The 12,878-nt window shown below is 40.0% G+C and overlaps 1 protein-coding gene across 1 annotated transcript in view; it reads left to right on the top strand.

Moving 5' to 3' along the window:
• Nucleotides 1-707: 707 nt before the first annotated feature.
• Nucleotides 708-12,878, top strand: part of MGAT4D (MGAT4 family member D) — a gene marked incomplete at its 5' end in the record, with an annotated part of 30,908 nt that continues 18,737 nt past the window's right edge. Inside the window, 3 exons of the mRNA XM_081077814.1 lie at nt 708-801; nt 7,597-7,755; nt 10,194-10,331. Of these exons, the coding sequence (XP_080933940.1) occupies nt 708-801; nt 7,597-7,755; nt 10,194-10,331 (391 nt within the window). The remainder of the gene's footprint in view (nt 802-7,596; nt 7,756-10,193; nt 10,332-12,878) is intronic.

Genomic DNA, 12,878 nt, shown 5'->3' with positions numbered 1-12,878 from the left:
GATTATACATAGGTGATCACTGAAGGCTTCATGGAGGAAGTGGCATTTCAGCTGAGTCTTGGATACTTTTAATAAAAATATAAGTATGTGTGGGGCACGGTCCACGTCTAAGGATGAATAAAAAGGTGGAGCCAAGAACTAGCAGGTGACTGTTTGTATCTCCAGCACCTAGTTTAGTGACTGGCACAGAGTAGGTGCTCAATAAATGTGTGTTCTGATATGTGTATGTGTAGACCAACCACTGACTGACTAGCAGATTTTTGGTTTTTCCTTTCTTTGGAAAAAAGACAAAAGAAGTTAACATATTTCTATGAAATGCAAAAGTCGATTGGAAAACATGCTGATTTCAGAAACATTTAGATGTGAGAGCAAAGTGCTATTTGACTCTTCAAGGCAGCTGAAAATGTGAAGCTGGAGTTCAAGTGAGAGAAGAATGAAATGCTGGTTTTGGAGGTGTCTTTGTGCTGGGTTCTGAGTGCTGAGCCATACACTCTACGAGGAAAGGGTTCAGAGGTTCTCTCAGGAAGGGAGCTCTCGAGAGGGGGGTGTGCAGGGGTCCCAGCGACCCCGTGGGAAGGGTGCGCCCCCGGGGCGCGTGTCCTGGGGCACAGGCGCTGTGCGCGCTCGTCCTCCACGGGCGGCGTGGGCGCTGCCGGTCGCGTCCCCCGCCGCTGCCCGGCTGCCCCCGGTGGCCCCCGGCCTGCTCCATGAGGGCCACACCAGTGAACTTGCTGATCGCGCTTGTGGCCTTCGTGCTCTTCAGTTTCTCCTGCTTCTGCCTCTCCAGGATGACTCAGACCAGTAAGGGCGAGTGGCTGCTTCTGCCCACTTTCCGGCCGTCCCAGTTTCGGGCTCCGGGATAGCTGGGGGGCCGGGGCGGAGAGACGGGGGGCGACGTGGGGACCTGGCTGGTCGCCTGGTCTCGTGTGAGGGGCTTTACAGATTATCCCCTCCCCCCGTAGCCCCCCCACACCCCCCTTGTCCGGCTGGCGGTTGAGCTGTAACGGCCGCCCTGGGGCCTCCCGGCTCCACTGGCGTCCGCGGGCGCCTTTTCCCTGCGAAGGGTCCAGGGGCCCACGTGGGCCCGCTTCCCTCCCCCCACCCTCCCCCCGTTCTTTCCAGAAACGTGAATGTCTGAGTCCAAGAGCTCCTCTCACGCAGCCAACGTCTCTCTTCTTTGCGTTATGTTACCGAGCCACACTTCCACCCTGAAGTGTTGGTTTTTGCGAAGCCGAAAAGGGGATGAGATGATGGAGAGACATAACCGTCAACTGAGAGTCCTGCTTTGGCGCATGGACTTGCTCAAAATGCGCCCTGTGGCTTGCGTTACCGCTTTGAAACACACCGAGGTTTTAATTTATTGCCGTCGACAGGGTTGCCAATTGAGCAAATAGAGGTTGCCCCGTTACATTTGAATTTCAAATAAACAATGAATAAGTTTTTTAGTATAAGAATTGCATGGGATATATTTATATTAAAAAATTGTCTACCTGTAGTTCAAATTTAAATAGATTTCCTATATTTTATCTTTCAACTCTAGTTCATGGTGTAACGTTTTAGCGTTCATATAGTTGAATTTTGAACTTAAGACTTAGGAATTCAATAAATATATTAAGCCAGGCTTCCCAGGTTGTCCTGAGGTTGTTTTAGGTTAAATTTTAATTCTTGTTCTTCAACTCCTTTTTGACGCACACAGAATAATTTTGGTAGTCATATTGAGGATCAAATTTAGAAGTGCCTTTAGTCCTCTAATCAATGTCTATGTCCGCTAATTAATGTTAAAGTCATGCTTTAGTCCTCTAATTAATACTAAATTTTGTCATGTACACACAACACCAACACCCCATTTGTTGAAAAGATTAAAAATATATATTGATTTACCTGATTTAGACTACTAATCTTTAATCATTCCATACACTTTCCCTCTTCATTTTCTCTAAAGAACATTATCCAAATGTTTTTATTTACTTTAGAACAATAAACAATGAGCACTTTCATAACCAAAAAAGAAGCCATTACTCATAATTAGAAAGCAAAATGTAAACTTTTATAGTAATTTTGGAAGGCAATTTAGATTGGGAACCTCAGAAGGAATTTTAATAGTTAATATTCTTAAAATAAAACTGTAGATTTTGAGATACATACAACTATTTTTGGTGTGTTTTCTAGTTACGACGAGCAAAAAACACATTTGGTTCTTCAAAGTGTTTATATTCCAATTATTCATAAGTTCAAGTTCAGAAAATGAGATATTGTTCTTGAGAACGCACTACTCTTAAAAGAGCATTTAAAACAGGTTTTTCATTTTCTATGTATGTATTTCTATGGAACTTAGCTCTAAAATAATTAGAAAATCAATCCCGGTACTATAATGAGATATTCTTACATCAACAAAAGAAGACAGAGACTTCATTTAGTTTTGGAAGTAGCGATTTTTATAAAACACCAAAGACAGTTGTAATATGTGAAATGTTTGATCTATAGTTGTAATTCTTATCAATGAAAATTTGGGAATATTTTTTAGAAAGAGAGACACCACCTAGTGCTTTATTATTTCTCCTTTTAAAAATGAGTTTTATGTGTGGATAACCATTTTGTTCCTTTCTATAAGCTGATAGCATTAATAATTCATTAATTTATTCAAATACATAAGTTTCATGAGAAGAATTTTTTTTTTCCTGTTTTTGCCTATTTGGTTCACTGCTCTGTCCCCAGCATCTGGAAAAATGCCTGGCATATAATAGATGTGCTAAATATTTGTTGAATGAATGAATGGGTGAATGAATGTGTGAAAAAATGAATTTAATAAGTACCCATTCATGTTGTAGAAACCAGGTGAACAGAATTTTTAAAAGCCGTCACTTTCATGGAGCTTACATTCTGGTTAGGGGAAATGAACAACAAACATGAGTGATGTAATCGCTGTATGATGTCAGGTGTTGGCAGGGTCAGGGAAGAGAAAGTACTGTTTTAGATAGGGTTGTCAGAGAAGAATTCTCTGAGAAAGTCATATTTGAGCAGATGCCGGAGTGAAGTAAGGAATGTGGGTATCTGGGGCAAGAGTTTTCCTGGCAATGACAAAAGCATGTGCAAAGTTCCTGTGGTGGAATCAGTTTAATGTGTTTAAGGAACAGCCAGGAGGCCAAAGATAGAAAACAAGGAGGAGAGTTGCAGAGGGCTGAGAGCATGGAGACAACAGTAAGAACTACGATTTTTATTCTGAGTAAGATAGGAAGCCATCTGCATGAAAGGATACTCAACATCACTAATCATCAGGGAAATGTAAATCAAAACCACAATGAGGTTATCACCTCACACCTGATAGATGGCTATTATCCAAAAGACCAGACCTTTATGTACTGTTGGAAATGTAAATTGTGCAGCCACTATGAAAAACAGTATGGAGGGTCCTTGAAAACTTAAAAATAGAACTACCATATGCTCCAGCAATTCCACTTCTGGGTATTTATACGAAGGAAACAAACACACTATTCATTTGAGCCACAGCAAAGTCGTGCATCTTTGCACTCCTACCTGCGTGCCTGCAGGCTACCTTGAAGATTTTCTTTTAGCTTAGCAATTTTTCTCCCTCTCGTCTGCCCCCTTTCATCTGGCAGCATGAGATGCTTTGTAGGTCCAGCACTTCAGCAATTTTCAGGATAGAAATGTTACCCAGCTCCGGAAAGAGGGCTCATTCACTCACTTTATGAATGAATTTTTTTTGGTTTTCTCTTTCTTTCCTTGGTGGAGAGAATCACCAAGGTATACGACCTTACAGGAACATGCTTAGACTAAACCATGGAGCACAACCAGCGAGGAGAGCAGCTCCCGGGCGTAGCTCTTAAGTCTGCAGAGTCCAGCACCCAAGGGCCATTGGACTAGTTACCATGCCTGCCTCCTTTTGCTTGTGTCACTTTGAGGATAATTCCATTTTGTCAATTCCATTATACTCGGTTGTTTAAATATATGTTCCTTTCTCCCATCCTTTGCAGCCTGATTGTCAGTTAATTTAAATCAGGAACCTGACTTTATCCATGTTTGTTTACCTGTCACGTAGTACAGTGAGTGAGTGGCATGTGGTGAGTATGAAACGGGAGAAAGAATGACTATGTCAGCACGCTTCTCCTTACTGGAGGTGTTTAGTGAATGAAACAAGGTGGAAAATTTAGGACATGGCCGTATTATATGGGACCTTATACACTAAGGCAAGTCGTTTGGATTTTATTTAATAAGCATTCAGGGAACCTTGGACAGTTTTTGAGCAGTTTCCAGAAGATTGCTGGTGAGAGACCAATTAAGAAGCAATTATAATAGTAATGCAGCTAGAGGCAGTAAAGACCTGAACTCTCAGGAAAATCAATGATAAAAAAGATAGAACAGAAACCGACTCTGGGTGATGAACACACAATGATGTATACAGATGATGTATGATAGAATTGTACGCTTGGCACCTGTATAATTTTGGTAGCCAATGTCACTCCAGTAAATTTAATAAAAATTAAAAATAAGAAAGGTAGAACAATTCAAGGAGTCTAACAGGCTCCTCAAATTTTAACTTGCGCGCCAACCACCTGGGGCTCTTATTAAAACGCAGATCCTGACTGGGTCAGTCGGGGTGAGGCCTGACACAGTGCATTTCTAACGAGCTCACGTGCCAGACCTGCGCTGTCCACTGGCCCCTGCAAATGCGACTTCCTCTAGAGAAAACGCTTTCTTTTCATGTTTACCAAATTGCTGCCTCAAGGACTGGCTTACGTTGTGGAGGCCAGATGTGTTGCATCACCCACGACATAATCAACTGCAAGCACGCGATCCGTTTTGCAAAGGGAGTATCACCCGGGGAACCCCAGTCACATCAGGGTGTACCGGTTAAACCACATCCCCGTGTGAGATTTGTGAGCATCGTCAAGTAGTCTCCACGATGGCACACTCGGGATTTGTCTGGGCTAGTTGCCGTTCTTCTGATTAAGCACGGCTCACTTTCAGAATCACTCGACTCAGTTCCTATGCTGACAAGTCCATTCATTCGATAATGGCGATTTAATCAAAACTACCTGCTGGATTTCAAAGACTGAACCCTCTGCCCTAGGCTAAGGCTAGTGGGAGCCACGGCAGGGATGAAGTAAACAGCTGGGACAGTTATTGGCTCACTACGTTTTCTTGCTCCATTTTGTATGTGCATCTCCAGACTTTTGCTCCCAATAGCAGCCCTGATTTCTCCCTTGAACTTCAAAAAGCCAAACGTTTGCCTCGTGTTTGGAAGCCTCCTGAGCCTCACAAGGACCTCGGGCCCTGCTCCTTTTTCCGTCTTTCCCAATCCAGACCGAGTACCTGGGCTAAGAATCTAGTAGTCATGTTGGAAACCCAGCAGGGGTTCTCCACTCTCTCACTCAGTTACTAAGGCTTTCTGATAAAATCTCTCCGGTATTTCTCATCTTCACCCTCTAGTTCCTATCCCTTTCTATCCTGGTTTACTCCTTTATCATCTCACCCAGGAAGCTAAGCTGTTAGCACTATAGGTTCCCAACGGGTGGTTTCTCTGGCTTTAGTTTTGCCTTCCCGAAACCGCCTTCTATATGGCCACCAGAACGATCTTTCTAAAACACACGTAGCACCTAATAGTGTTCAGCTTTGGTTCTCAATTGAAATAGTTGTTCCCCTGATAGTCTATAGGAGTCTTCCAAGATATATAAAGTGACCTGGAAAAAAAAATGGAACTGGGAGGAGAGTGTGGCTCCGTTATCTTTATATTAAAACAAATATGTACTGTGGAATGGGCTATGCAATTTGCAATTTGCATACATTTTTAAAGAAACTTCACAGAAATTTTGTGTGTTGGGCTATTTCAGAGTATGCCTCCACCTGCATCCCTTTTGTTCAAATTCACAGCCATTAAAGGTGTTTTAGAAGAAAGGTTTAAGAAACACTGGTTAGTCTATAGAAAAACGTTCAAGCTCCTTATCATAGCTTATCAAAAGGTGAGCTTAAACAGGTCCCTCTTTGAACCTCACTATGGATTTTCCCCGTGCTGGCCCTGAAATAATGAACAGCTTCTAGTTCTGTAGAGCCCATGTGTTGAATGCCTCTGTGTTTCTCACACTGTGTTCCACCTAGAATGCCTTTGCTTGCTTCCCTTGACAGCCTAACAACTCGCACTCCTTCAAGAGTACATTTAGGCATCACATCCTCCAGAATCCTTCTCTGATTTCCTTTCTTCTCCCCTCCCAAGCTGTTTAGATTCTGTCCTCTGTTGATACTATTTTCATTACTGCCAGGGCTTGAAAACTTGTTCTTCTGGGCTTTCATTTTCTTTCCTAGGAAGAGCATTTTAAAGTGAACACTGGGACTTTCTCCCAGTAGCTCATTACCTCTCTCAAACAACAGAGAGAGAAACCTAAATGGTGAGATTGGCAGACCGGACTCTTCCAGACCATATTGACGAGGAGGCCCTGTTTGGGGCTGGTGTTAGCTATACGTGGGCTTCATTAGTTAAAAGCCAAGGAAAAGGGAAACTATAACATCAGAAATATCACATAGATTTAAACTGTCAGTTAAGTTAGTTCTACCGATTAGCCTATAAACTTCCCGGAGGCAAAAACTAACCATATCTTTTTATTTTTGTATTTCCATAGACCCAGAGTACTTGACGAATAAAAGCTGTTTACTTTTTTTATTTGCTAGTTTTTCTGATTATAGAAGCAATGCAATGTGATTTTAGAAATGAAACAAAAAACCCTGTAAAACTAGGGAATAAAACGTGATCCAACAAACCAAGATTATATAGTAACAAAATATAAACTTGTACACTTACTCTTTTTCAATATATATATATGTATATGCAAAAAGGAAATTATACATAATTTGGTTTTTTAAAAAACAATTGCTTTCACAACATTAAATATTCTTCTGCAAGGTGGTTTTCGTAGCTGCATGGTATTCCATTGATAAATGAATAAAGAGTAGTCCACTGATACATAATATTTTTTATGTGCTTTGCATGCATTATCGAATTACATCTTCACAAGAACTCTGGGGCAGGGATTCTTACAGATCCATTTACATGTGAAGGAACAGAGACTAACATAAATTAAACAGCTTACACAAGTCATACAAATATTAAGTGGCGAAAATGGGCTTCAGTTACATGTGATTTAACGCCAGAGCAACCAGAACTCTCAGAAGGATATTCTGTAATTTATTTAGCATATTTCCATTGTTGGGCACTTCCATTTTGGCTCTCAATTGTTTCTCCCTCTAATTTCAAATCTAATACATGCATAAAACAAAAGTTTGAAAACATAGAATAGTACAAAGTAATAAAGCAAAAACGACTGATAATCCCACCTTCCAGATATTACTATATGTAACATTTTATTCTTTTTTCCAGTCTTTGGTATATATATCAATCACTACATATACCATATGTATATAGCACTGTATATCCATATATATATATATATATATATATATATATATCTCCATATATATATATATATAGCAATATTGAAGCACATGCTTTGCATTATTATTATAATAGAAGATTGTGTAATACCATTGCTACATTTATAAACATATACATATATGTTTTCTTTGCAGGTAATCAATTAATCAATTGTAGAAACCATATTTTGGAGTTTAAGGGAAATATTCTACGTTTGAAAAATAAAACTGTAAGAAATCGCCAAGAACTGATGAAAGCCTTGAACAGAATGAAGAATGGTATTAGACAGAGAGAACATCTATCAGTAAACTTAGGTTTGTGTTGCTTTTGTTTTTGTGTATGGTGGTTTGTTTGTTTTATGTTTGGAAATTTGGATTTTATGCTTTCTGGTTTTAGGGACTTTCTCCTCAGTAAGTATAACTAAGTCAATGCTCGTTCTTTATTGTAAGACAGGAAAAAATCAGGTAAGAGACATACAGTTACTCTCTCCTCTATCTGGAAAATGGTCTTCCTGTGTTTTCCCTCTGTAAATTGCAGCACTCTCCACAATCCATCCAGTAGACACAGCCAGAAAGCTGAGCGTGGCCATCTCTGACTCCTACCTCTCTCTCCCTCCTGCATACTTCCCTGTCAGTCAGTGAGCAATCCTGATGACTCGTAATCCTATGTAGCACACAAAGCTGTCCATATTTTTCCATCACCATCTCTGCTGCCCTAATCAGGCTACCTTCATGCGTCATCTCACTGACCCCTAACGTACTCCTCTTTTCTCTCTCCAGTCCTCACGCATCTATCGTCACAGTGGCCTAAGTGAAGGTGACACTGTCTCGTATACCAACCTTTCGTGCCTCTCCTTTTCTCCAGGATCAAAAGTCCTGCCTCCTGCTTCCCCTTTGTATCAAACACTACCCCCACTTTTAACCCTTTGTAACCCCTGATCAGTTCTCAGCTCCTATAGTTTTCCATTTTCCGGAATGCCACACAAATGGAATCATACAGTGTGTAACTCTGTGAAATTGGCTTCTTTCATATAGCATAGATTCATTCAAGTGATCCTGGGGCCAGTTTTCTGTTGCCTTTTCATTGCTGAATAGCATTCCATTGTATGGATGTACAATGGATAGTTTGTTTCACCAGTTGAGGAATATTTGGGTTGTTTTCAGTTTTTCTGTTGATTACACATACCTGTTGCTGTAAGCACTTGTGTATAGGTTTTTCATTTGAAGAGAATTTTCACTTCTTTAGGAGAAATACCTAGGATTGATGGGCATATGGAAAGTGTATGTTTGACTTTATAGGAAACTGCCAAACTGTTCTCCAGGGTGGCTGTACCATTTTGCATTCCCTGCAGCAGTTGTATGAGAGTTCCAGTCATTCCTGCTTATGACAGCCATTCTAATGCTATGGTATCACATAGTTTTAAGTTGCTTTTCTCTAGTGTCATGGTGTTGGATATTTTTATGTGCTTATTAGCCATCCCTATATCTTCTTTGTGAAAGTCTGTTTAAATCTTTTGCACATTTTTTTTTAATTGAGAGGTTTGTTTTCTTGTTGAGTTTTGAGAATTCTATATATATCCTGGCTGCATGTCAAATGGATATGTGATTTAGAAATATTTCCTCCCACGCTGTGGCTTGCCTTTTCATTCTCCTTACGGTATCCTTCCCAAAGCGAACATTTTTAATTTTGATGAAGTCCAATTTATCGATTTTTCTTTGTATGTAATTATGCTTTTGATGTTCTATCTAAGAACTCTTAGCTCAAAGTCATGAGGATTTTCTTTTATATGTGTGTGGTTTTTTTAAATTTTATAGTTTTATGTTTTACATTTTAGGTTTATGAAACTTTTAATTTGGTTTTTATAAATGGTGTGAAGTATAAGGCAAGGTTCAGTCTTTTTCCTGTGGGTGTCCAAGTGTTCTCGCATTTCTCAAAAAGGCTGTCCTTTCTGCATTGAATTGCCTTTGCACCCTTTTCAAAATCAATTGACCATATTTGTGTGGATCTATTCCTGGGTTCTCTATTCTGTTCCATTGGTCTATATATCTGTTTTTCTCTGTAATACCACACTGCCTCGGTTACTGTATTATGTATTACAAATTAAAAATTGGGTAGTATGAGTCCTCCAACTTGGTTCTGCTTTTCCAAAATTGTAAAGGCAAATTCAAATGAATAGTACAAATGGAGTCATTACATATTGAGGAGGCTACAAAATAAAATCATAAGGCTACAAACTATAATGATACCATATTAATTAAAGTAGCAAATCAGATCAATTACAGCATGGTTCAGTTATATGTCCTTTGTTTGAAACTGAGTTTTATTTCCCGCTGATTGTGTAGCTCATAGTGCTAGACTTCAATACAGGAAGCCCCCACTTAACATCATTGATAGGTTCTACAACTTGAAGCAAAATGATATGTAAGGAGAACAATTCTACCTTTTGCTAATTGACATAAACAAGAGTTAAATTCCTATGGCATATCATCAACATTCACGAAAGGATGTTGAATGAAATGATGTTATTTGAGGACCTGCTGTATTACTTTTTAAATAAATATGAATCAATGACCTTTGAGTTATATTTTATAGCCTTATGATTTTGCTAATTTACATTTAATAGTATTACTCTTACATATAAATACTAAATTAATCTATGAATTAATAAATTAATCCTCATTTTAAAAAAAAATTGCAGGGAGAAAAATCCCTATAGTAATGAACTCAGAAGCCTTATTTTTCTCTCCATCAGTTGAGAAGAAAGTGAATAAGTTGGATAAGAATGAAACAGTATCTAATACATTTGAAGTCTTAAAGTTCTTTTTCCCTCATCTAAGGAACGTAGGCAGAATTTATCCTGATGTAATCATTGGCAAAGAGAAAACAGGAGGTAAGAAAATTAGAATTGGAAAATCAAATACAGATATTTTGATCTTTGGGACATACTTTTAAGTTTTAAAATGCACTCTATTAGAATGATACTCAGTTTGATATTTAGACCACCAGCCTATCTGGCATTCATTTGGATTACCAGAAATAAGTATATTGTCTGTGAGAAAATATAGTTCAGTAACTATTTGGAGGCTTGAATTCAAATTCAATTTTAATACAGATGCTTTGAAAATAAGTCAGTGTAAGTCAAACGTATGTTAAGGGTCTGCTAAGTACGTGGTAACTGTTTTCTCCATTGGTTATGGTAAATCTATTCTCATCTGGTTGATGAGATTTTGGTAAATCTATTCTCATCTATTTGGTTTTGGTAAATCTATTCTCATCTCCCTATTTCCCTATCTTTCTGGGGAGAGAGGTCAGCAAAAGGTTTACAGAAGAACTGACATTTGAGATAAGACTTGAAGAATGAGTTCGAGCTCACCAGGTATAGAAGAAGAGAAAAAGCATTTGAGTAACAAGCAGGGATATTAGGCTATCTGTTAGAAGCTTGCCATTCTCTCAAACCTCTTCATTCCAATGAGTGAGTCCCTCTGGGCCAGGGGTCAGCAAACTCCAGCCCAAGGCTGAATCTGCCTGTTTTTAACTACAGTTTTGTTGCTTATCCTTACTTACTGCCTGTGGCTGCTTTCATACTTCAATGCAGAGTTGGGTAATTGCAACAGAGACAATGTGGCCTGAGAGTCAAAAATGTTTACTGTCTGGACATTTATAGAAAAAGGTTGCTGACCTCTGCTCTAGGCCATACCTTGGGAATCAGTGGTGGTGGTCATGCCTCTGACCAGCCTGTTGTGTTGGGATGGGGGTACTAGAAGATACTAGCATCAACTGAGCTCTCACTGTGTTTCATACACTGTGTTATAAGTATGCTTTCATGATCTCATTTACCCCTGGCAACCCAGGGCAGCAGAGCCTATGACCTTCTCTATTTTATACCTGAGAAAATTGGGCTGTAGAGAGATTAAGGAACTTTCGGAGATCACACTTATAAACGTGTTTAACTGTGTCAGATTCCCTTAGGAGTATTTTGATTGTGGCATATAAATATACACACACACATGCATACACATGGGTGTGAATGTGTGAGAAAGTGCATGGTAGACAAAGCCAGAGTCTGCTGGAGGAGGAGTCGAAAGACACAGAAAAAGCCCCAATACATAGCAACTATAAAATGTCAGATACCACAAGTAAGCACAGCCTTGGATAAACAAGAGCAAAGATAAGCAGAAACCCGAGATATAGTATGAAAGGAAGCGGGGGAGAGATGTTGGGAATGGGGTGTTGAGATAATGCAGTTTTCAGAGCTGTGTTACCACCTGAATAAGCTTCCAATTCCCCAGCTACTTCCTGATTTCCAACAATGCTGTATTATGTATTGGTCCTCTTATGGCTTTTCTTAGGTTCTTGGGAGGACCAGCTTGCCTATAAACCTTCATTACCAGAGGTGATTTAAAGAGAGATTTTGTTCCTGGTAACAAAAAGATCCTAACACAGAAAACATTTGTAAAAGTACTGAGGCCTGTAGGTAGGGTGGCCCATGGGGGAATCTGTCCTCCGTCTCCTTTATATTGTGATTACATCTTAAATGATATCTGCTCTCTACAGCCCCTCCATAACTATTTTTTATTGAGCCCCTCATTTCTTGCACAGTCTATTGAAATAGACTTGTAAGTTTTTTATGGCTTTGGTGTTACTAAAGTGAGTCCATTCTTCACACTTTGCTCAGCAGTACCTACTAGAATGCATAGCTCATCCCGCTCAACTCCTGCCTCAACTCCTTCGGTAGGTCCTCCTTGCAAATAGGAGGAAGTGGGCTCCTTGACAGGGTATATGCACAATAGGCCATAGCTTTCAAGTCTCCATTTCTGCCCCTTCGCACCTTCCCAGCAACCCCAACTACTTCCGGTCCCACAAGTAGGAAAAGTGATCAGCGCGTGCTAATCGCTGCTTGTAAGGAACACACCACCTCCTGTCAGCCCACGACTAACTTGTCATGTAAGTCCCTCATCGAATACGGCTTTTCAGCTTAGCTGACAACTTCTTTGTGATGTCTTCCCTGTCCTCTGATTTAACAAGCTGCTACCATGGGCCAGGCCGCGGTGATACAGTGGGAAACAAGACAGGGACCTCTTCCTCACAGAGACAAATGAGAAAGCAGTTGCAGCACAAAGTGACCAGTGCTGTGATAGGGAAACACAGGTGGGACAAGTAACATGTACTCAGGGAATTGGGGAAAACTTTCTGGAGGAAGTGACATTTAAGCTGAGATGTGAAGGGTAAAAAGAATTGGAATAGGCTCAATAGGGGAAAGGTAGGTGGTGGACAGTGGAAAAGTAGAAGGTGGTCATCCAGGTAGAGGAAAAGAAATGTGAAAGGTCTAATGAGAGGGCCTGGGGGAAAAGTGTGGCTTGTGGCTATTGCCAATAAAACATGGGCAGAGGCCAAATAATAAAGGGGATTGGCCATTTATTTATTCACCCTGAATTTA

The sequence above is a fragment of the Rhinolophus hipposideros genome (genome assembly GCF_964194185.1).
Source record: "Rhinolophus hipposideros genome assembly, chromosome: 16".
NCBI classification, from domain to species: domain Eukaryota; kingdom Metazoa; phylum Chordata; class Mammalia; order Chiroptera; family Rhinolophidae; genus Rhinolophus; species Rhinolophus hipposideros.
This window is presented reverse-complemented; position numbering and strand designations above follow the sequence as displayed.